Source organism: Fomitiporia mediterranea (genome assembly GCF_000271605.1).
Source record: "Fomitiporia mediterranea MF3/22 unplaced genomic scaffold FOMMEscaffold_3, whole genome shotgun sequence".
NCBI classification, from domain to species: Eukaryota; Fungi; Basidiomycota; class Agaricomycetes; order Hymenochaetales; family Hymenochaetaceae; genus Fomitiporia; species Fomitiporia mediterranea.
In genome coordinates this window covers 1,202,814-1,222,554 of record NW_006760388.1, presented here as the reverse complement: position 1 = coordinate 1,222,554, position 19,741 = coordinate 1,202,814, and the positions used below count along the sequence as shown (strand labels likewise).

General features: G+C 45.7%; 5 protein-coding genes across 5 annotated transcripts; 2 read left to right on the top strand and 3 right to left on the bottom strand.

The window, feature by feature from the left end:
* Nucleotides 1-43: 43 nt before the first annotated feature.
* Nucleotides 44-2,968, bottom strand: FOMMEDRAFT_152821 (SET-domain-containing protein; the record flags this gene model as incomplete). Its single annotated transcript, XM_007263585.1, has 15 exons — nt 44-111; nt 180-221; nt 279-415; nt 479-524; nt 596-695; nt 780-826; nt 888-1,020; nt 1,075-1,263; nt 1,313-1,417; nt 1,470-1,583; nt 1,642-1,754; nt 1,813-1,970; nt 2,020-2,134; nt 2,193-2,793; nt 2,882-2,968. The coding sequence occupies 15 exons, from the start codon at nt 2,966-2,968 to the stop codon at nt 44-46; spliced, it is 2,055 nt and encodes a 684-aa protein (XP_007263647.1).
* FOMMEDRAFT_17793 (CTP synthase) lies at nt 2,882-5,360 on the top strand. Its single transcript, XM_007263584.1, has 10 exons — nt 2,882-2,970; nt 3,032-3,139; nt 3,198-3,334; nt 3,391-3,525; nt 3,575-3,769; nt 3,820-4,215; nt 4,263-4,351; nt 4,411-4,568; nt 4,634-4,933; nt 4,993-5,360. The coding sequence occupies exons 1-10, from the start codon at nt 2,910-2,912 to the stop codon at nt 5,274-5,276; spliced, it is 1,863 nt and encodes a 620-aa protein (XP_007263646.1). The 5' UTR covers nt 2,882-2,909; the 3' UTR covers nt 5,277-5,360.
* A 1,537-nt stretch (nt 5,361-6,897) lies between these two features.
* On the top strand, nt 6,898-9,807 carry FOMMEDRAFT_17789 (uncharacterized protein). The gene is made up of 16 exons (XM_007263583.1): nt 6,898-7,373; nt 7,442-7,507; nt 7,611-7,640; nt 7,703-7,809; nt 7,871-7,910; nt 7,990-8,062; nt 8,128-8,161; nt 8,211-8,230; nt 8,292-8,296; nt 8,367-8,495; nt 8,558-8,578; nt 8,642-8,682; nt 8,753-8,805; nt 8,862-8,869; nt 8,927-8,988; nt 9,049-9,807. Exons 1-16 carry the CDS (start codon nt 7,300-7,302, stop codon nt 9,462-9,464), a joined length of 1,179 nt encoding a protein of 392 aa, XP_007263645.1. The 5' UTR covers nt 6,898-7,299; the 3' UTR covers nt 9,465-9,807.
* A 598-nt stretch (nt 9,808-10,405) lies between these two features.
* On the bottom strand, nt 10,406-15,129 carry FOMMEDRAFT_103565 (G-alpha-domain-containing protein). The gene is made up of 14 exons (XM_007263582.1): nt 14,784-15,129; nt 14,687-14,701; nt 14,584-14,604; nt 13,879-14,370; nt 13,646-13,813; nt 13,339-13,495; nt 13,147-13,199; nt 12,985-13,050; nt 12,802-12,861; nt 12,504-12,607; nt 12,180-12,360; nt 12,003-12,085; nt 11,331-11,364; nt 10,406-10,730 (listed from the first exon to the last, which is right to left on the bottom strand). Exons 1-14 carry the CDS (start codon nt 15,085-15,087, stop codon nt 10,678-10,680), a joined length of 1,791 nt encoding a protein of 596 aa, XP_007263644.1. The 5' UTR covers nt 15,088-15,129; the 3' UTR covers nt 10,406-10,677.
* A 2,849-nt stretch (nt 15,130-17,978) lies between these two features.
* Nucleotides 17,979-18,397, bottom strand: FOMMEDRAFT_152816 (uncharacterized protein; the record flags this gene model as incomplete). The annotated part of the gene is made up of 3 exons (XM_007263581.1): nt 17,979-18,047; nt 18,108-18,187; nt 18,244-18,397. The coding sequence occupies 3 exons, from the start codon at nt 18,395-18,397 to the stop codon at nt 17,979-17,981; spliced, it is 303 nt and encodes a 100-aa protein (XP_007263643.1).
* Between the last annotated feature and the right edge of the window lie 1,344 nt (nt 18,398-19,741).

The following is a 19,741-nucleotide window of genomic DNA, read 5'->3' as shown; positions in this document are numbered from 1 at the left end:
GAAAAAACTGCAGTGCACACGCGGCCTTACCAAACGTGATTTATTAATTATCTTTAAAGAAATCATCACCATAATCCATGCGAAGTTCAGTTCCTCGTTTTATACGTTTCGCTAGATTGAGAATGCTCATTCAGTCCACCTACAAGAGTGGCCTCGATCAGGGGGGAAATAAAACTCACTTGCATAAATTCCTATACGAATTACACCATTTACATTTTGATCTACGTATTGAGCTAAATTAGCATAAACAACACAATGAATGCAACTCGTTTACTTACACTTGGCTTCGCAATTCACCCCTCTTTCATCATCATGATTGATGAATCTCGACTCATTACCGGCCCTCGAAGCGTCAATAGAAAATGGGCCGACGAGATTGTAGAGATAACTCCGGCCACGAAAAGTGGCTAAGCAACTGGAAGTAATCAATTACTCCTTTATTCAACGTAGATAAATTTCATTCTATAGAAATACGCACCCGCGGCTGTTTGCAGTACTTTCAAAGATGTATTCTCCAGTATATTCTGGTTAAATGTGCGAGATGGGATTAACAAAGAAGCCTTAGGAGAGTAAATGTCATTCCGAGGTGACTTACCAAGGATGAGTTCATGTTTCCGAACTGGCTCGTCTACGAAAAGCCCCATCCCATATTTTGACCGCTTGACTATCGTCTTCTGCTGGGTTGTCAACGAAATCTATAAGGCAGAGCAGATTACTGTACAACCTTCGATTCTCCACGTTGCATCTGAGAACTGTAGCAGCGAAAGAGACGCCCTAACTTGGCTATTAGTTCGTAGATGAGAGCACAATTGCCTCCGGCTCACCTCTGCGTAATGAACGTATAATTAGTAAGAGGTCATGTACGGATAATGGTAAAGGACGCTTACCCTTCTTTGCATGAAATACAGACCTCAGGATCGCATTCTCGACCAGAGCGAAAGCAAAGACAATTATTGCTCCAACAGGTGTGTTTATCATTCCTTCGTACACGGCATTTACAACCGCGGAATCTCTTTCTACCTAAACATAAACTTGATAAACTAGCCGAACTGTGTGTATGAAGTGTATACGTACATTTCGGAGAGCAGCGGCAACTCTTTTCGCAGTAAGCTCCGTTGATATAGCAAGGACAATTAACCGAGCCGTCGCAAGGACCCTCATGATAACATGGTCCGTGACTTGGAAAAGATTAATCTTTCGATTCGATTCGTTATCTGAGAAAAGCCGGGACTTACGGTTCATCGCCCAAGGCAACTTGGTCAACTGAGAGGCGAGCAAATACGTCAATACAGTGAAAAACTCCGAGACTGACAAGCTTACGTTGTTCGACGATAGAATCGGTGGATGCTGACTTTGGACTAGAATTATGAGGATCATTGTCAGATGGTGAAGCCAGGCTTCGTCGAATTTTGTGGGCCTTCGAAATCATTTAACCAAACACTAGAGGACAATACAAGATTTTAAAATACCTCACAACACGTCAAGCCACAGGACACAGCCAATTGGCAAGTGGACATGCCAGGAAACACTGCTAGAGTTGCGATTATCATATTTCGAGCAGTCTCATTGTCTCTATTATTCCCCTAAGAAAGCAGCATTAACAGAAAGCAGGATTTGATGACAGTGTCATGAACGACGAACCAACGAAGATCCTTCTGATAAAAGAAAACAGGCTGATCCACACGGTTTCACTATACGGTTTGATTTATCACCTAGGGGTGTACCTTCCTGTGGACCTATGAGTGGATATTTTTCTGGCGCAGCATTCAGATCTTGAGGCTGTAATCAAAGATCCATATAAGTCATACTCACCATGCAAAGCACAAAAAGTCCCGATACAGTTCAGATTTGGGCAAAAGCACTTGGCTATGCCGTCAAAGCGGCTCCGTATGCCTGAGAGTGCTGGAAGTGACAATGACCTTGGAATATCACTGTGCTGTATCGGGAAAGGAAGCCATTGAAGGAGGACTCTGAGTCCATGTATCAGCATCAGCTCAACAAATAGCATATAAAATGCACCTTTGCCCCAGCGAACTTATCGAAAAATTCGGTATCAGTATGCGTTTGATTTCTTCAAGAGGTACATCGTGGTAATTGTCCAACCGCCTTATTGCCTCCAGGACAATCATCTCCGCTTTCGAAAGGGATATATGGGATCACTAGCACCTGAAAAGCATATACATACTACGTACTGTCAGGATCTAAGTTGCGATTTTCTTCTTCCCAGGCAAACTCATCGTAATAGTGGTAGTATTCGTCAAAATCGAAATCGTCGTCGGGAAATGGAACGAACGGCATGGCGATCGGGTCGTCACCGACAAAGGTGCACGTATTTATGGGAGCACAGGACTCATATGGTGGGAATGGTTCCATTTTCGGAGCTTTCATAACAGCCACTTGCCAGTTCATCATATCTTCTGTTGAATCGCTTCGACGGATAACGTTCTCCTCTGGCCATTCCCACTCGAGTGAATCCGGGCTTATTAGCCAGTCAGATGTGTAATCCTGAGGGGAGCACAAGTGAGCGGGTTCAGATTCATCATCGTCGTCGTCTCCTTCTGTATCTACATTGCGCCTAAGGGATTGAATCGCAGCCGTTGAATATTTACGGTTCCAGGCGCAGAATTCCTCCCAGACATCACGATACACAGAAGTCACTAGTAATGGCGTATAGTTATTAACTGGTTCATCCATATAAGTAAAGCTATCGAGGCCAGCTTGCAAGCGCGTTGGCCATGTAGGTAAGTATGAAAGGAGCAACTCGAGTATTTTGTCGGTGTCAGTAAACGCGTACTGACGCGTGCGAGTCACACAGAGTCACATCATCACGAGTCAATTTTTGACGCGTCTCATATTCCTACGTTCCTCTTGGACCTCCAACTTCAAGTGCTTGCTTATCTTCTACCGCAATGACCAAGTATATTCTTGTTTCTGGAGGGGTTGTGAGCGGGATTGGGAAGGGCGTCATCGGTATGGCCCTGCAAGACATATTATGATCGTCGATAATAACTTTCCTTTCGTGCATTCCCAGCTTCTTCGACAGGCCTTCTGCTTAAAATGGCTGGCCTCAAAGTAACTGCAATCAAGATAGATCCTTACATGAACATAGATGCTGGGACAATGGCTCCAACGGAGCATGGTGATACTTGTTTCTTAACAGAACACTTTACACACATCAACTCAACCTTGCTGTGCAGGCGAAGTATACGTACTCAATGATGGAGGAGAGGTCGACCTTGACCTGGGAAATTATGAGAGATATCTAGATGTCACGCTTACACGAGATAATAATATTACGACTGGGAAAATCTACAAGGAGGTTATTGAACGTGAGGTGCGTGCAGACGTGCATAGCATGTATGCACGATTCGTTTCATGCTGCGCAACTAGAGGAAAGGCGATTATCTTGGGAAGACAGTACAAATTGTCCCTCATGTAACGAATGCCATTCAAGATTGGATAGAACGCGTTTCTAAAATACCATCGGATAATACGGGTGAGGAACCAGATGTCTGCATCATAGAAGTGAGTTCCTTCTCGGCGTCGAAGACATAGTTATGAATTCTTTTCCTAGCTCGGAGGAACAGTGGGTGATATCGAATCAGCTCCATTTATCGAAGCTATGCGACAATTCCAGTTTCGCGTTGGTCATGCCAATTTTGCTCTGATTCACGTTTCAATGGTGCCAGACATGCATGGCGAGCAGAAGACGAAGCCCACGCAAACAACTGTTCATCAACTGCGAGGACTTGGACTTTTGCCCGACATCGTGAGTTACGAGTGCCTGCTTGCTGGAGTGTCACCGACTAACTCTTCCAGATCGCATGTCGTCTTATTGTGCCTAGTCCTCTACAGCCCGCAACGAAGCAGAAAATCGGAATGTTCTGCCACGTTGGCGAGGATCAAGTAATTGGAGTACACGATGTTTCATCGCTGTATCATGTTCCTCTCCTTCTTGAGTCGCAAGGCATTGTCACTTTCCTACGGAAACGTCTCGAGCTCCCTCCAATTGACCAATTACCGAAAGCGATGATGGAGAGAGGCCTTAGCTTAAGCAAACGGTGGAAAGAACTTACTCGAGGCCAAGAACGACTTTTCGACTCGGTTTCGATTGCATTAGTCGGCAAGTACACCGTTCTGAAAGACTCGTACATGTCGGTTATCAAGGCGCTCGAGCACTCTGCATTCCGTTGCAACCGGAAGCTCGAGATCAAGGTAAGCTTCATGCTCACCCTCTTCAGAGCCTCGCTCAATCGTAGCAGTGGGTTGAGTCTTCCGACTTGGAGCCCGAGACGCAGGAGTCTAATCCTGTCAACTACCACGATGCCTGGCGAGCAGTTGTCGGCGCTAAGTGAGTTTCACAACTGCATGGACGCGCAACTGATTAGTAAAATATAATATGTGTATCAGCGGTATCCTGGTTCCGGGAGGGTTTGGGCAGCGCGGGACCGAGGGCATGATCCAAGCTGTGAAGTGGGCTCGCGAACAACGAATTCCCTTCCTTGGTATCTGTCTTGGATTCCAAGTTGCAGTTATTGAATGGGCAAGAAACGTCTTGGGCATGCCTGGTTCGCCTTTGCCCACTATGATGCTACTATCTATTGACGATAGGCATATTTGATACTTTACTTAGCGGGTAACTCTGGCGAGTTTTCTACAGAAGACGAGAGCTCTGTTGTCATTTTCATGCCTGAAGGATCACGTACTCATATGGGCGGGACCATGCGTCTTGGCCTACGACCAACGGTCTTCAGTCCCGACAATGTGCATTCAAAGGTGCGTGCACTATATGGTGGCGCAGAGAAGATCTGGGAGCGCCACCGACATCGGTACGAAGTCTCGCCTCAATACGTTAAGCGTCTAGAGGAGAGCGGCATGCGCTTCGCTGGGAAGGACGAGAAAGGTGAACGTATGCAAATCATGGAACTCGGAGGTACGTCTGTCCGCTCTCTATAGCCAACTCTAACCACTCAGAGCTTACCATGACATTAGATCATCCATACTTCGTCGGCCTACAGGCTCATCCAGAATTTTGCTCACGGCCACTAAATCCTTCACCGCCGTTCCTCGGATTTGTTGCCTCTTCTTGCGGGCCGAGCGAACTCGCAGATCAATGTGAACTACAAAGGCAGACCTTCGTACCACCTCATCCACCTGGTGCGATGGTAGACGAAGCAGAGATCATCCGAAAACAAGGAAGAGAGGGTGATCTCGTTAATGCTGGTGCACCAATTGCTGGGGAGAAAGTCGCAAATGTTATTCCGAACGGCGCTTAATGCATGAAACACATGCTCTATGATGTCAAGTATCTTTTGTGATATTCAGGTAGATAGCCAAGCACATACTATTTCCCTTTGTGCATCACATTTATAATAAATTAGATGTTTTGAATGAAATATTGCAAAACTATTGAAACATATGCACAAAATGACTGTTTATTTGTCCCCTTTTTTTTCAATGTTTTAGGTAATTTGCTTCCCATCTTTATCTTACAGATTCCTAGCCCGGGAGCGGCCCTAACGAGAGAATATATTTTATCCTTGGAAATGCAGGTGATTCGCTTAGCCTAATAATCGAAGATTGAAGTTGGTAGAAGTGCCACTTTTCCGTCGCAAATTGGCTCAACAGAATTATGAGTAACAACTGTTTTTGCCTCCTCTCATCAAATGATCGAAATTCGCTCCTTCCGCAGCACATTACCTCCACACATTGTATCTTCTAGATCCGAGACATCAATATTAGTATAGCTGTGTCTACATACTCAGTATGGAAGCACCCAAGCACATTCATAAGTGGTCAGTTTGAACGATGAGATACTTGTCTCAGATAAACGGAATCAACATAGTCTAAACCAAGCAGATCGTACAATGATTGGCAAGACCCTCTTTTGTATTACTTAAATCGTGATACATAGCATACCATAGCCAGAGAAGCCCATCTTATCCAATACGGGTGCACAGCCTGGTCTTCTCGCAATGGAATGTACAGTGAAGTTTTGGTTCCATCGCATGAATCAAATGCAACAAAGCTGGGCAAAATGGTATGTGCAGGCGACCACTAGATAGCTGGCTCACTAAGACATTATAGTTGGTGTTCCATTTCCCGCGACTTACGGTGCAATTGAATTCTCTGCGTACTGGATGATCGGCAAAGCCGGCGGTGAACGTTGTCCCCAAAGAAGCGAACATCGCAGCCCGACGCGCGTGCGTAGATACGGAATAACTTCTCGAGTCACCTAGGCATCTGACTCGGCTGCAATAATTTTCAGACTCCATCCAGCATGATCTCCAGTCAAGAACCAAAGAAACCAAGATGACAGATCTCGTAGGCTCGGAAGCAATGGGCCGACTTTATGTGCTCGTGGGTTTGCGATGTCGGGACCGACTCAACGGAGGAACGTCAGAATAATGATGCGAGTGTTCTGCGCACATGAACATCTTTCTTAGGAAAGGTTCAAGAAGATATCCACGATGCAACGAGCAGTAGTGTACTCGGCAGGAAGTACCCGGTGGATGCTTTTTCAAAATGATCAGGTTCAAAGGTGAGAGTTGTTGTGTATGAGTGACCCGCAGTTGTCATGAATGGTCAGACCGAGTGTCGATAAGGAGTTGCTGGTCAGGCACATCAGCAAGAGTCAAGGAGAGTGCGTCTAACTTGTCGACAAACATGTCGTGGTGCTTATGTAGTCAGAGATCTGAGCTATGATCACTATTAATTTGGTCATGTGAGATCATCGACCATGTGTTCTATGAATAACCTTTCGAATGAGATTGATAAGCTCCTGTCGCTTGTTGCTTGGGCTGCGGAGAAGAAGAGGACGACAACATGCCGCCGAAAGGCGCGAGCATATCGTCGGGAGATGGAAGCGTCAGTAGTGCTACGCAACAAGCGCGACCGATGCTGTCGGTTATCGGACAGTCAGCATTGTTGATGGACGTGTGTGCACATAAGTAATCAGCTCGAGACCTCACTCGGCGTTTATTTTTGAGCCAGAAGGAGATCTGCCCGATGAACCGCGAGGCCCTGCGCAACGGATTTGCTGATACATTGCAAGTTCTATTCAATTCATTTGAAACTAGATTCAATTTGCCCTTGGCGCTACGCGAGTAACCGCCTGAGTGCCAGTCCGACACGCTCTTGATCGTTCCGAACTGTACATAAAAGTTCGACTCTCATGATTCTGATGAGAACAGTCCAGTCATCCGCCCTCAATCTCCCCACTCCTCGCTGCTTCGTGCTCGCCATCGTGGCCGATTCCCTGACGTTCGCGTTGGTTAACCACGCGGCCGCTTGCTCCCCATGTCCTCGCTGCCGACAGGATATACTGATGCGGCGTACTTGCGGGTAGCGTCGATGGCGATCGGGGCATACGAGTCTGTCCATTTTGTCCGATTGCCGTCCAAGTTTCTTACATTGACTGTCTTGACTTTTCGTTTGACAGGCTGATATGCACTTTACCTGCTGAGTATCGCTTTTATCGACGGCAGATTCGTCGGCGGTCTTTCAGGTTAGTCGCAAATTTTTGCTCGAGTCATTCGTAGTTGCGGAAGCTGCTTTGTTGCTTCGATTGATCACGAACGATTGATTGATCTCGCTGAACTTTCTTGCAGCCAGTACTGTACTCTTTTCATACTCATCCGGTGTGTTGCTTCTGCCATGTCTTCCAATGAGTCCGTTACTGACAAGGTGCGGTCGTTGTTAGATATCTAAGCGTTGTAGTGGTCGTCGTCAGTAATGTCGGCTTCTTCGGTGACTTCCCAATGCTGGAAGATTGTCGTCGCTTCATGCTTGTCTCTCCTATCTGCAAAGGTAACTCTAAAGCATTCGTTTGCAACTCGGGCGCTGATAAGTTAAAACCTCCACTAAATAGTTCTGCAACAAGTCGTGTCCCAATTAGTTCTCTTATCAAGGTCCGCATTTTTCATATTATCCTATGGTCACATTTGTATTATGATGTTCATGTCATACCCGATTTTAATCTATCTAAAGGACAATTGCAATCTCACGCAGGTCGCGCTGGGTGCTCTGGGTGTTGATCGCAACGCTCTTAGTTACCGTACCTGTAGGGTGTTTATCCTATTTTGTTTTGCCTCTTCCCGCGACTTAAATAATATCCCGTCGTTCTAGGGAGAGTTTTATACAAATATCAGCCAGAGGACACGTAAGTCCACGCCTTCTTAGTGTCAAATTACTTACTAATTGTCTTTTAGCTGTCTGGAATCCGGTAACAGTAAGTCTTCGTGTTGATTAAATAGGAAGTCGTCTATCTTACTTTGAACCCCCAAATACAGCTCAAGTTCGTTTTCCTAATGTTTCCCAAAGGAACCAAGGCTGAAGAACCTTCCCTCTCTTCTCCACTTCGATAGCTGCATATCCGGAAATGTTGCCACGCGCCGAATTGCATGGATTCACTATCTTGACGCGATGATCTTTGATCTCGTTGCCACCTGCATCTCGACTGGCTACTTATGGTATTATAGGACAACTGCGAACAGGTGCGATTGTACATCAGTAATTCTGATACAGATTCTAACCATAACAATATGCTCATACAAAGGATATCATATTTCCTGCAAACGTATAAATTGTTTTACACAAACGTCGCCTATGAACCCACTTGCTGATTTGCTTCGCTTATTAGCCTCCTATATGAAGGACTTGGTTACTTCGTCATTCTGACTGGTACGTTCCGGTGATAGAGATCCGGCATTACCTTTTCGGTACTCGATGAGTAACTAACATCATTGTGAAGCCATAAATATTGCGAATCTTGTGTTATATCTTAAACAAAGTGAAGCGACTCAGGTAGGTATTTTTTGTCTGTTTTGTCTGGCTGAGTTTGACCAACTTTCTTTCTTTAGTCCACTGGGTAAGCCAAGATGCTATAGGGATTACTGTACCCTCAACTAACAAATCTTTCGTAAAGCGCATCTCTCGGATACGTGATCATCTTCATCATGAGCCAGCGTATTCTTCTTCGACAAAGAGGTATATAGAGCGATGTTCTTCTGCACTCGTGTGTATCTTCTGACCTCTTCATATATGCAGAATTCGCGGATAAGTACTCCAAGTCGTCCGCGTTGTCGAGTGGCAGCGACGAAGTCTCTGTCTCTCAACGGCTCGACACAACGCGCGAAATAAACGATGCACTACGCTCGCAATTCGAAACGTACACTAGCAAACCATCGTTCTCTCAATCCCATTCACATCATAGCCGTACGTGGAGTCACGGACGACGTGTGCACGAGCGTGCTGAACTGGATTTGGACGAGCCAACGTCAGCAACGACGGATCGTGACTCTCGATCATCACCTACAGACCGACGGCAATCTGCAAACGATGTTGAGTCGGGGTTCGACGTGCAAGTACGGATTGAACGAACAGTAAAGGTGGCACATCTTCCACCTGCGGCAGCCTTAGGACGGGAGACCTATAGGAAGCCGCGTGTTATGTGGGAGGTTTGAGTGGTTGATTACCACCCAACACCCTTTAACTCCTTTTCTTGTACACGCGAGGATTCGGCTCCGACGCTTTTCCGTTTCCCTTGATATGGAGCCGAGTCCCATTCCTCGTATTCGCTCTATCTCCCGCTACACGTACATGTATTATTATCAACTCGCTATCACCACAGCAGCTACTACAGTCACCGTATCCCAGGACCCTGTATTACTGCCCTCATCTGTACACTACAGACTGTACAACATACAATATGACTGACACACGACTAGTTTTTGCGAACATCCTCGACACACTCGCTATTACCGCACTTTCGACTTGCTTTGTCCAATTTTCACCCGCATCTGCACCGCACCTTATCGTACTATTCACGCTCATTTAATTACCGCTGTCTTAATCTTGTACCTTAGAGTTTTGTGGAACCATATACATAATATACATTCCTTGATAGTCTTACTCATATACTTACTACATAATGCACCTATCATCAAACCTTCAGTAGCCCTTTCATCTCCAAACAATATAATTGCTTGACATCACAAAAATGCACTCGTGCGGTAATGAACAGTATCTACTGTAATAATAATATCTGCCGGTACAATATGTGGCATGAGTGGTTAATTATAAAGCACAAGCAGAGAGATGGATTTAGTCAAATCCGAAAGAGGTAAATAATAATAAAGCCAAAATAGGAAATAGATAAGTCGAGTGCATGACGTAATTCAAAGAAGCAATGGCGCTTCTTCAGGGCATAAGAATATTAACATACAACAGAGTTCAGACCAGTTCAAAGATCTCACAGCGCTGCAATTAAAAGCCAACAGAAAGATACAGCGCTCCATAAGGAAATAGAAAAATCAGATTGCTATCTACTAATAGAGGTAGAAGTGCTGAGAGGAACGAAAAAGATGCACACAGGGACTTGAATAAAACCTTACGATAGGCAGAGGGGTGAGGTATACAGGCGTTGAGAGTAAAGGGACGCAGAACAGTATTGCGAAAGGGTAGTAAAACAACACGGGTGAATTATATAATGCAGGACAGAGAGAGAGACACGTGAGTTGTTTACCAAGGAGTACGAGAAGACAGACATAAAATCGCACAGCGAAGAGAAAGACAAGGAAAGGAAGACAATCTACGGTTATTGGGTGGATACGCATGAAAAATAATATGAGGGAAACTACTGTGCACCAATGAAGGAACCATCCAGGTAGGCGAAACCTATCCGATAAGCTGCGAGTTCTTAAGGTTTGCACGAAGCACCATGTCGGCCACTGTAATTCATCGAATTCCAGGAAAAGGAATGGATCAGTATTAGCAGCCCAGTCAATGGAATGGAAACAAAAGAAGTATAAAACAAGTACAAGTCAACGGGTCTAAGTGGGAGAAAACCATTGCTTGGTTTGAACAGTAAATTTGTGGTGTTAGCTTGTCATGGCACGACTCTTCCCCAATCTATCATTATCCATTGCACCAAGAAGCGCGAACAGATGCATGCCAAGAAGAAAGGTAAATAGTCGGGAGTGCATGCCAAATATATCGAACATACGGCGGGGATCACATTAAACCCGGCCGACAAGACCAGTCCGAAAGGGGCGGGATTAAGTCCGCGCAGCAGCTCCTGCTTTCTCAACGGAAGCACACATATAATCAGGCAGGAAGAAAGAGAATGCGAGAAGCGAGAATTCCTGACGCGAGTGGTCATCTGTGGAGCAAGAGAGTACGATGGTACAAGTGGAGTAGAGCAAGAACTGCATCGAGCAGAAAAGGCAAGCAATACAGAGATTGACTGGCGCCACTCAGGGCGTAGATGAGTCGGGTAAACAGAAGGGGAAAAAAGGATAAAAACACGGAAAAAGGGCAGGCGAGCTCACCGTTTTCAAGTACTCTCGATGTCATCTTCGTATCCTGTTGAAATAGTGGATTGTTTAAATGCACAGGTAGGAGGGATCCAATGTATCCCGATTCGCAGTGGACGAGTCCGTTTACCCAGAATCGTACACATTCAATTGTTGATAGATTAAGTCACCGGCGCGTCCGGAATTTGCGCCGTGCCGAGGCAGAGAGGTGTGAAGGGGCGGGAGAAGCGTCACGATGCGATGCGATAAAGGCGGCGCAGTGAGAAATGAAAGGGCGTGTAAGAAAAAGGAATAGCGTTAGTGTCAGAATGTTAGTTTGTAGAACGCAAACGCATGGCACCATATTGCTATAGTACGAGATGAGCAGAGAAGGGAAGAAAATGTGCCGCCAGGGGCGGAGTCAAGAGCGGAGTCGGAGTCAAAATCAGCGTTGATGAGAAGGAAGAGGAAATAAAGAGCCTCGTGAATGAGAATGAGAACACTAAATGGGTTTAATGAAAGAAAGGGGGGGAACTGAGACAAGTGCGTAGCACGATGCATTTGGCAAGGTAGGATTGTTACTGATTCTCCGAAACGAGTAAGGCTGCGAGGGGAAGTGAAGGCATTTAAAGAAAGGCTTAACACGGGAGACGTTGGTCGAGAATAAAAATAGAATGTGACAAGAAGGAGTGACGAGACGTGACGCACCGTGACAGAAGTAAAATGACTATAGAATTGACGCGGTTCGGGCGAATGATCGTGGTGAATGTTGTAAAATTTGCGTCGTAAATCTATTGTTTAGTATAAATGAGCCATAATCAGTAACAGCTTTCGGAGGAGTACATCCTAGTACAGGGGACGCGAAAAAATACACCGTAGACCTACATTCACTCGCATGCTCGAAGTCATTCGGTCGGTCTCCGTAACTGATCACGTATTTCCCTAGTCGGATCCCAGCTCGTAGTTTCGCTTTCAATACATCGCATTTATTGAGGAATAAGACAAGGTTAGTCTTTGCAAGCAATTGGTTGGAGACTACGCTCTTCCAAAGAAGCACACTGTCCTCCTGTTCGACGCAACCCATGTTTTATATTGTCAATACAGACACAAGGTGGGGGAAAAGGAGGGGGGAGAAATAACGATTTGTTCATCAGTACCGGTAATGAATTTAATCCGACGGGATAAGCTGAACAATGAAAGGATACGTACGAGCCTGTTAACAGTGTTATCCTCCATGAGTACCTGGTCAAAGCAGCTTATCGGAGCTAGAAATATGATTGCGTTCATGTCGTCAAAGAACGGCACCCATGCGGCTGTTTATATTCAGCATTTAAAGGTAACACCAAGGATCCAATAACCAGATGAGCAGTAGCCAATTTCCAAAGAGGTTATTAAAAGACAAATCAAACAAGAGAAATAATGGTGTACGCACCTCGCTGTTCACCATGATTAATCACGCAGAAGACATGCGATTCTCAGAACTATACAGAACAACGGACGATGGTACCCACCAAAGAACGTTGCCCGCCAACATCGTATACTCTCCAATCATGGCTCATCGCGTTTCCTGTCGTATGAAAGTCAGAAAGCATCCACAGAAACAGACGAAGGCCGCGGAAGCGACGAAACGGAGATTAGTGAAATTAAATCCAAAGCCGAAAAGAGTAAGTAATTATAGACGAAAACTTACCGGCCTTCATAGTAAATCGGTACTCGGTTACGCCGAGTGTCTTCAGTCGGGCTTTCAATATGTCGTCTGGTGGTAAAGGTGAATATTAATGATATTTTAGCGTCCGGTTAACTCTGACAAGCCTCGGCGATGTAGTGTCCGAGGGTGGCGGAGACGACATACCATCCGAGGGCATGTAGTCGATTCTTGTTATTCGGTCGAGAGAATCTAGGAAACTATAAACTATAGTTAACGACCGACATGATAGAGACGAGGAAAAGGGAACGGTATAATTCAAGTTGCAGTCTTGTAGGAGCGCTGAGTGCATAAAAGAAAGCAGAGAACGAGTTGATATTAATAGCATGGCATACTCACAATCCGGGCATCTCTTCCAATCTCAATTTATTTCGACTAAGAAGTGTCCTTACGCGCACATCCGCCCAAAGCGCACGCAAATCAGCCCCACAAGCGCACAACACCCGAGTCGGGTCGCGCTCATCTGTCCAGTCGATACCATCTTCGCCGAAGGCACCTATACAATACAATTCAATACATGAGGAACGATTAAGAGTAGACACGTAAATTAGTACGCGGTAATGGAGATAAGAGGGAGAAAACGAAAATAGACAAACGAAGGATAACCAACGAAGTAGAGTGGATGGCAGAAACGAGATTTACGCACCTTTTTCAGAGCTATTCCTCCCTGCACCCAGCATCTTTGTAAACGCCGTTTTCCATGCTGAGCCAGCGAATACAGAGACCTCTTTCGTTGTCCCAGTCGCAGTCCCTGTGCCCATACCATTTGCATCCAGTTTCAATGTAGCCTTCACTTTGGACGCTGAACCAGTTTCTGTATGGTGTTTACTCAGCACACATTCCCTTTCCGAATATGACTAGCGATTTTCGGCGACCAACCTTGCTTCTTTTCCCCTGCGGCTCTCCCCTCTCCAGAGGTCTTGCCTGCACTTGCGATGGAACTCGAAGATGAGCTCGTGACCGCATGCGGGTTCTCAATCTCCTTCAGAGACGTGCCTGTAGCAGCAGCGACCGGCATCAAACGTGCAAGTAGTGTTGCCTCGGCATCTAGCAAGGGTAGGAGCCGAGCACGGAGGACCAGGTGGGCTGGAGTCATCAAATTGGTAGCTTGCGCCTGAATATTGGCTCCATTTTTCTGATGTTGTTGGTGCTGCGCTTCGTCAGGTGAAGCCACCGACACCGCATCTCCTCCGGCCGAACCAGGAGCTGACTCAGTGTCCTGTAGATCAAGAGAGAGCCCTTGCGCCTCAGCGGCATCTGCGATTGCGTCTAGGATGAGGCGCACGGAGCGCACGACGTTCAGTTGCACCACAGCACGCCATGAGAGGCGCTCTTCTCGGAACGCTCGGGGCGAATTCATTAATTGAAAATCTATTTGGGAAAGTGCGAAGAACGTTCAGCATGTTTTGATCTATGATGAAGTAGAATTGCCTTCCAGCATGCTGGGAAGCAGCGGGAAGGAAACGTGAAACAAAGGTACATCACGCGTGATAACGACAGGAAAAAACAAGAGCATATGGTCATGCGAGTGGGGATGCCGAAGCAACGATCACGGATGAGCATTACGATCGGTAACCTACTCACTTTTAAGAGTCGTAGATTTGCCTGTTCATGGAATATTAAGATTAGGATATACCGGAGCAATCGGTCAACAAGCCGTAAGGTATGAAATTAAGAATGAACACACCAGATTCACTTTGGCCTAATTGCAAATGCAAGAGCCATTCCCGAGGGACGTCAGAAACGCACATTTGCCACCCAGCTAAATGAATGAGTAAGCTCACCGAGCAAGAGGATTTTGACAGGCCGTTGGCCCTTTTTCTCCGCGGCACGTTGTCGCGCCAGCTCCTCGTCAATCATGTCAGAGATGCGCTTTGCATCTGCGGCGGCGGCGAGACGTGCGGCGCGTTGCTGTGGTGTCTCATTTGGCGGAGGAGCAAGCGCACGCGTTAAAGGGTCATCAGACGAAAGCATGCGTTGCCGTTCATTTGCAAGGTCAGCGAGAGCACCGGTCTCGGAGAGAGGGATGCGGTCATCGTAGACGACGTCGGCGGGAGGTGACTTGGGAGCTCGGCGTGCGCTGACCATAGTGACACGTAGGGAGAAATAAGTGCAAGCCGGTGGGGGCACAAGAGGGGGGAGATGGCGGATTGAGAGAAGGGAGGAAAAGAAATAGGAAGAGAGGATGATGGGTCTGTCAAAGATGGAAGGAAGCGAAGAGAGAGAGAGAGCAGAGCAGAAACAGACGCGTGTTGACGCGCGCACTGCCAGATCGCCCAACCACGCTTCCTTCCAGGCGTCCTCCACGTCCTGCAACGACCCCTCGTCGTCGGGCACGTCGACGTCGACGTCGACAAGTCCGCGTGCACCACGTCCTCCCCCCATTACGACTTCCATGCTATTGTCTTTTCTGCCTCTCTCTCAAAAAGGCAATGCCGTCGATGTCATTGTAGCTTTTCGACGCGGACCCTACTTAGGCGCCGTGACTGCCTTTTTCATCGGCGGTCCTCAACTTTTACCCAACACGTCTGCCGATAGGCATAGCTGTCTTCCGGCCAAGGAACATATCAACACTCGTGTATTCCTAGTCTAAGCCTTTCGCGTGTTACCTCTATCGTCCTCCTGCCTCCGAACATCGATCGACCCTCACATGTCGAACAACAGTCTAAAGCAATCAGAACATCACCAAAGCAATGAGGGATATCAATGTCAGCGTCGGGGTTGTAACCACTGCATCCATCTTCCTTTCCTCATCTACTACTTCCCTAACACTATATCGCGCTTCTGCATTAATATCAGCTAAGAAGCTGCTGATAAAGCTCAATAATGCCATACACGATATGGCTCTATGTAAACTTACTATATGCATTCCCGGACCTTGGTATCCACTATCTATACACGAAAGTCTCTGGACTGGCAGACGCCCTGTTTTTCACACCTGTGCAATTCTTAGCCCACGAATGAGTATGCATGCATACGGCTATTACTGTATCAGGATCGAATACAAAAACTTGGTCTGCATCTTCGCTCTCTTCCGCGCCTTCCATCGTCCCGTGCTCGCTCGGCTGGACCCATATGTTTTTATTTGGCCTCGTGTCCTCCGACGCCGCCCGCAAATTGGTGCTCTCAGCGCATGACAAGGCATCCCGAACGACAAGCAATTTATCTACTTTCGTTCAAAAATTATCAATGGCTTTCCTGACCGATCTCCGACTCGGCGTTTTTATATTCCTATTCCCCGAGCGTTTCCTTTTCATTCTGGAATTCCCCCCTATTCTCAAAATTGCCAATCTATTTCCAACGCGCGCGGAAGATAAGAAAAATGAGTTGTGTCAAAAATCAATTCTCGAAAAGGGAACATTGAGGCCTATGGTCCATCGTCGAATGTCTGTACGAAGTGCTTCTGCAACGATCGAGATGGCGAGAGTTCTGTTTAGCCTTAAGATTAACCTGTGACATCGAGCGGTGCGCCTTCCAGAGCTGGTCTTTCCCCACGTTCTGCCAAATCGACTTGGTCCAGTACGCGTCACTATTATTCACTTCGATCATACTCCCAATCCATGCATAGATCCATGAGTCCTAAAAAATCGATCATGGGTTGTATTGGATTTCGGCACCGCAATTACAAAAACAAACCGCTCTGGAATTGCCCTAGACTTGGTGCCTGTCCATCGAGGTTTCAGAAATCCTACTTTATTATCTTTTTCATGCTAGTTTTACGTCCACGCGAATCCGATGCTCAACTTCGCATTGAGATGAAATACAGGCAAAAATCTGGAGTCATTCGACCAGACAAATGTCAATAATTATGCTTCCGACGTTTGGAGTAACTCCGGTCCCCAAATCTATTTGCCTCTGCAGCACATATAGAACAGTATATATTGTGCAATATCAATGCTTGTTATTGGAAGCCGCCTTGTATTGTGTCGTAATTCACACACTTTCAGGCTGAATATCATAGCCAAATGCATAACCCTTTTGATCCGTGAAGGTGCATCATTCATTCAGATTCAGAAGTCACCATCACTCGACCAAGAACTTACGGTTACGTTTGATGAGTGTCATTCCGCTTGCAAAAGTCCGACCGCGAGCGTCACGGAGTATAGGTTATTAGGTTTATGATGCTATGTAGTGAATTGCCTAATACAGTGAATTATTTTGATACAGCAAACTAATAGGATTCGTCGGGGTCAAAAACCGGGTCATTGTCCATACAAATCAACGAGAACATCAGCCACCTCTTCCGGTTTTCCCAACAAAGATTGTACTTGTATCAAGCTCCAAGATTAAATTTGACTGGCAGTCACCCGACTTCTTCGCAACAGCTTCCTTGTACTCTGCACGCGGACAATGTGAGATATACAGTCCCTTTCCTAATCACCGTTGCTACTTAGTGATTATCTCCTTAAGGCTCTGTGCTGGGTAACGTGAGTAACTCGGTTTGTGCGGAACTGAACTAATCAGATTCACTTGCAATTCCTTGACCTCCGATACGGAATATGCACCATTCAGTTTTCTCCTTGGGCAGTGCAGTCAAGCCATAGACAATGAAGCGAGCGATGCCCCTTCATGAGCTCCATGAAGCTGGTACTGTTCCGCAGTCAGGAACAGAAATTTCCCTACCGACAAAGTCGAAGCCGAACGGCTTTGGGGACGCATTGTAAGACGATTTACTAAAATGTTGGAACCTCGTCAAAGTAAGTCAGGGACGTACAGCACGAGTAACATATCCCAAAAAGAGACCAGCTTGGAAAGATGCATATGATACAGGAGGCCAAGCTTCTTCAGCTTACGCCCAAGCTTGTTCTGTGGTAAAATCCATTTTCGTTACCCCGCTTGTATTGCCACCAGATCGAGATGACGCAAAGAGTTTCACAACAAGTACTTTGGCGCTGCTAACAAGTCATATCTTGGACATCATGTGCTGCATTACTGATTGCTGAAACGCCACCGGATACTTAGAGCCACCTTGAGTAAGGTTAACAACGCATAGTCATTACTGACGTGCTTTGCTCCCTTCGCGATAAGGCCGTCGTGACCGTATGGCTCTAAAAATACAAGCATTTTCGTTACTAATGATGCGAAGGTTAATAAACTGCGAAACGTACCGAAGCAGTCCAAATTGGGGTAGATGACATACGCCTTTCATCCTTTTGCAAGGCAGTCAATGAAGGAGCCACTGATATTGCTAACACCAGCAATCAATAGGGGTGGTCAAAATTGACGATTCAGGTTGTGATTCACCTGCACGATTCACTTTGGGTGAAAGTGAATCGTGGACCCCGAAACCCCTGTGATTCGGGGTGAATCGCGTCAACAGGTGAAGCGGCTCTGGAGGCGCTTCACCACGATTCACCTCACACGATTCACCCCTCTTTTTTTTGTTCTTTTGTACCATACTGTAATCCATTACCCTTTTTGTAAAAAATCCTTACACTTCAAATAAAATTTGTAATTCCCACTTGCATATACTAAAATTTGAGTACTAATTAGACTCAATACTTTTTTTCCCTTACAAATTATCAGTCCTATCCTAGAATGATGTTATCTTGCTTTAATACTACTAACTTACTCTGTAACCTGGCTTTTGTATATAGTCGTATATGTATTAATACAGTAAAAAAATGAAGAAAATACTTGACATATGGACAGAATCGAGTACATATACAAGTAGGGGTGAATTGGCCTGAATTGCCTCTGAGAAAGTGGGTTGGTCAAAATTTGTCGTGCAATTCACCCTGCGATTCACCTGCCAGAATCACAAGGTGAATCGCGAATTTTGACCACCCCTATTAATGAGGGTTTCTTTAAGCCAGATAGTACTATCAAGCAGGAATGCAATATTTGTGTCCATTGCAGTGCATCAGAGTTTTTCAGTGGCTTCATACCTTAAATATGCACGATAATAATCAGGCCTCCGTTATGGGACAGCACTGTCCATGAACGGTGCATGAGATTAAGCCGTAAAAAATAAATTAGTCAAACTTGGTACTGAACTGAGCTTAAAATTGCTTACTAATGTCTTGTGAGGAACGTGACGAAACGCGTCGTCACTAGGCCCTAGAATGGATAGGCTTATCCGTGGATCCATACCGTGGTAATAATGTTCCCACGGTAACTGTACCACGGTAAAAATTCCCACGGTTACCGTGGTTTTTTGTGAATCCACCGATGAAGAGTAAGAAAACATATTCTTCCTATATGCACTTCTTTAACTCTAAAATTTGTAATATATTACTTTTTGAGTATTTAGAAGGATGTATTAGTAGAAGTGCTTCTATTGATAGGGAGTGGAACATACAAGACTACTTGGTTGTTGTCTTTCATTGTGTGAAATTTGTTCTTTTGTCATGTGCTGAGGTGTTCACATTGCATTGTACTGAGTGGTAGGGACTGCAGCGGATAAGGCTATCCGCGGTGTCGTACCGCGGTTGACAAATTCCCACGGATACCACATCCGCGGATAACTTTCTCACGGTATCCGCGGTTTTTGCACATCCGTCAGATGTATATAGAAATCAAATACATCTACTGTAGACATTCATAACTTCCAAGTATTAGCATTCATTAACTAAAAAAAGACAAAAAGCATTCTACTATGTCTCAGAACTATACCCTACACTCCTTAAATTCAATATTTTTCCCATCTTACAACATGTCCTTGTCTGACAAGATGTGAGTCATGTGACAGCTGTCTGCTTGTTTGTTTTTACAGAACCATTAACAAATGCACTCTCTACAT

Coding starts and splice junctions, on each gene's coding strand:
- FOMMEDRAFT_17793 (XM_007263584.1), top strand. CDS start 2,910: ATGACCAAGTATATTCTTGTTTCTGGAGGGGTTGTGAGCGGGATTGGG. Junction 4,216..4,262: donor ACCGGAAGCTCGAGATCAAG/GTAAGCTTCATG, acceptor CAATCGTAGCAG/TGGGTTGAGTCTTCCGACTT. Junction 4,352..4,410: donor CGAGCAGTTGTCGGCGCTAA/GTGAGTTTCACA, acceptor TATGTGTATCAG/CGGTATCCTGGTTCCGGGAG.
- FOMMEDRAFT_17789 (XM_007263583.1), top strand. CDS start 7,300: ATGTCCTCGCTGCCGACAGGATATACTGATGCGGCGTACTTGCGGGTA. Junction 7,508..7,610: donor ATTCGTCGGCGGTCTTTCAG/GTTAGTCGCAAA, acceptor ACTTTCTTGCAG/CCAGTACTGTACTCTTTTCA. Junction 7,911..7,989: donor CAATTAGTTCTCTTATCAAG/GTCCGCATTTTT, acceptor ATCTATCTAAAG/GACAATTGCAATCTCACGCA.
- FOMMEDRAFT_103565 (XM_007263582.1), bottom strand. CDS start 15,087: ATGGTCAGCGCACGCCGAGCTCCCAAGTCACCTCCCGCCGACGTCGTC. Junction 13,051..13,146: donor CGACTACATGCCCTCGGATG/GTATGTCGTCTC, acceptor CTTTACCACCAG/ACGACATATTGAAAGCCCGA. Junction 11,365..12,002: donor GTCATTTTACTTCTGTCACG/GTGCGTCACGTC, acceptor CTATTTCAACAG/GATACGAAGATGACATCGAG.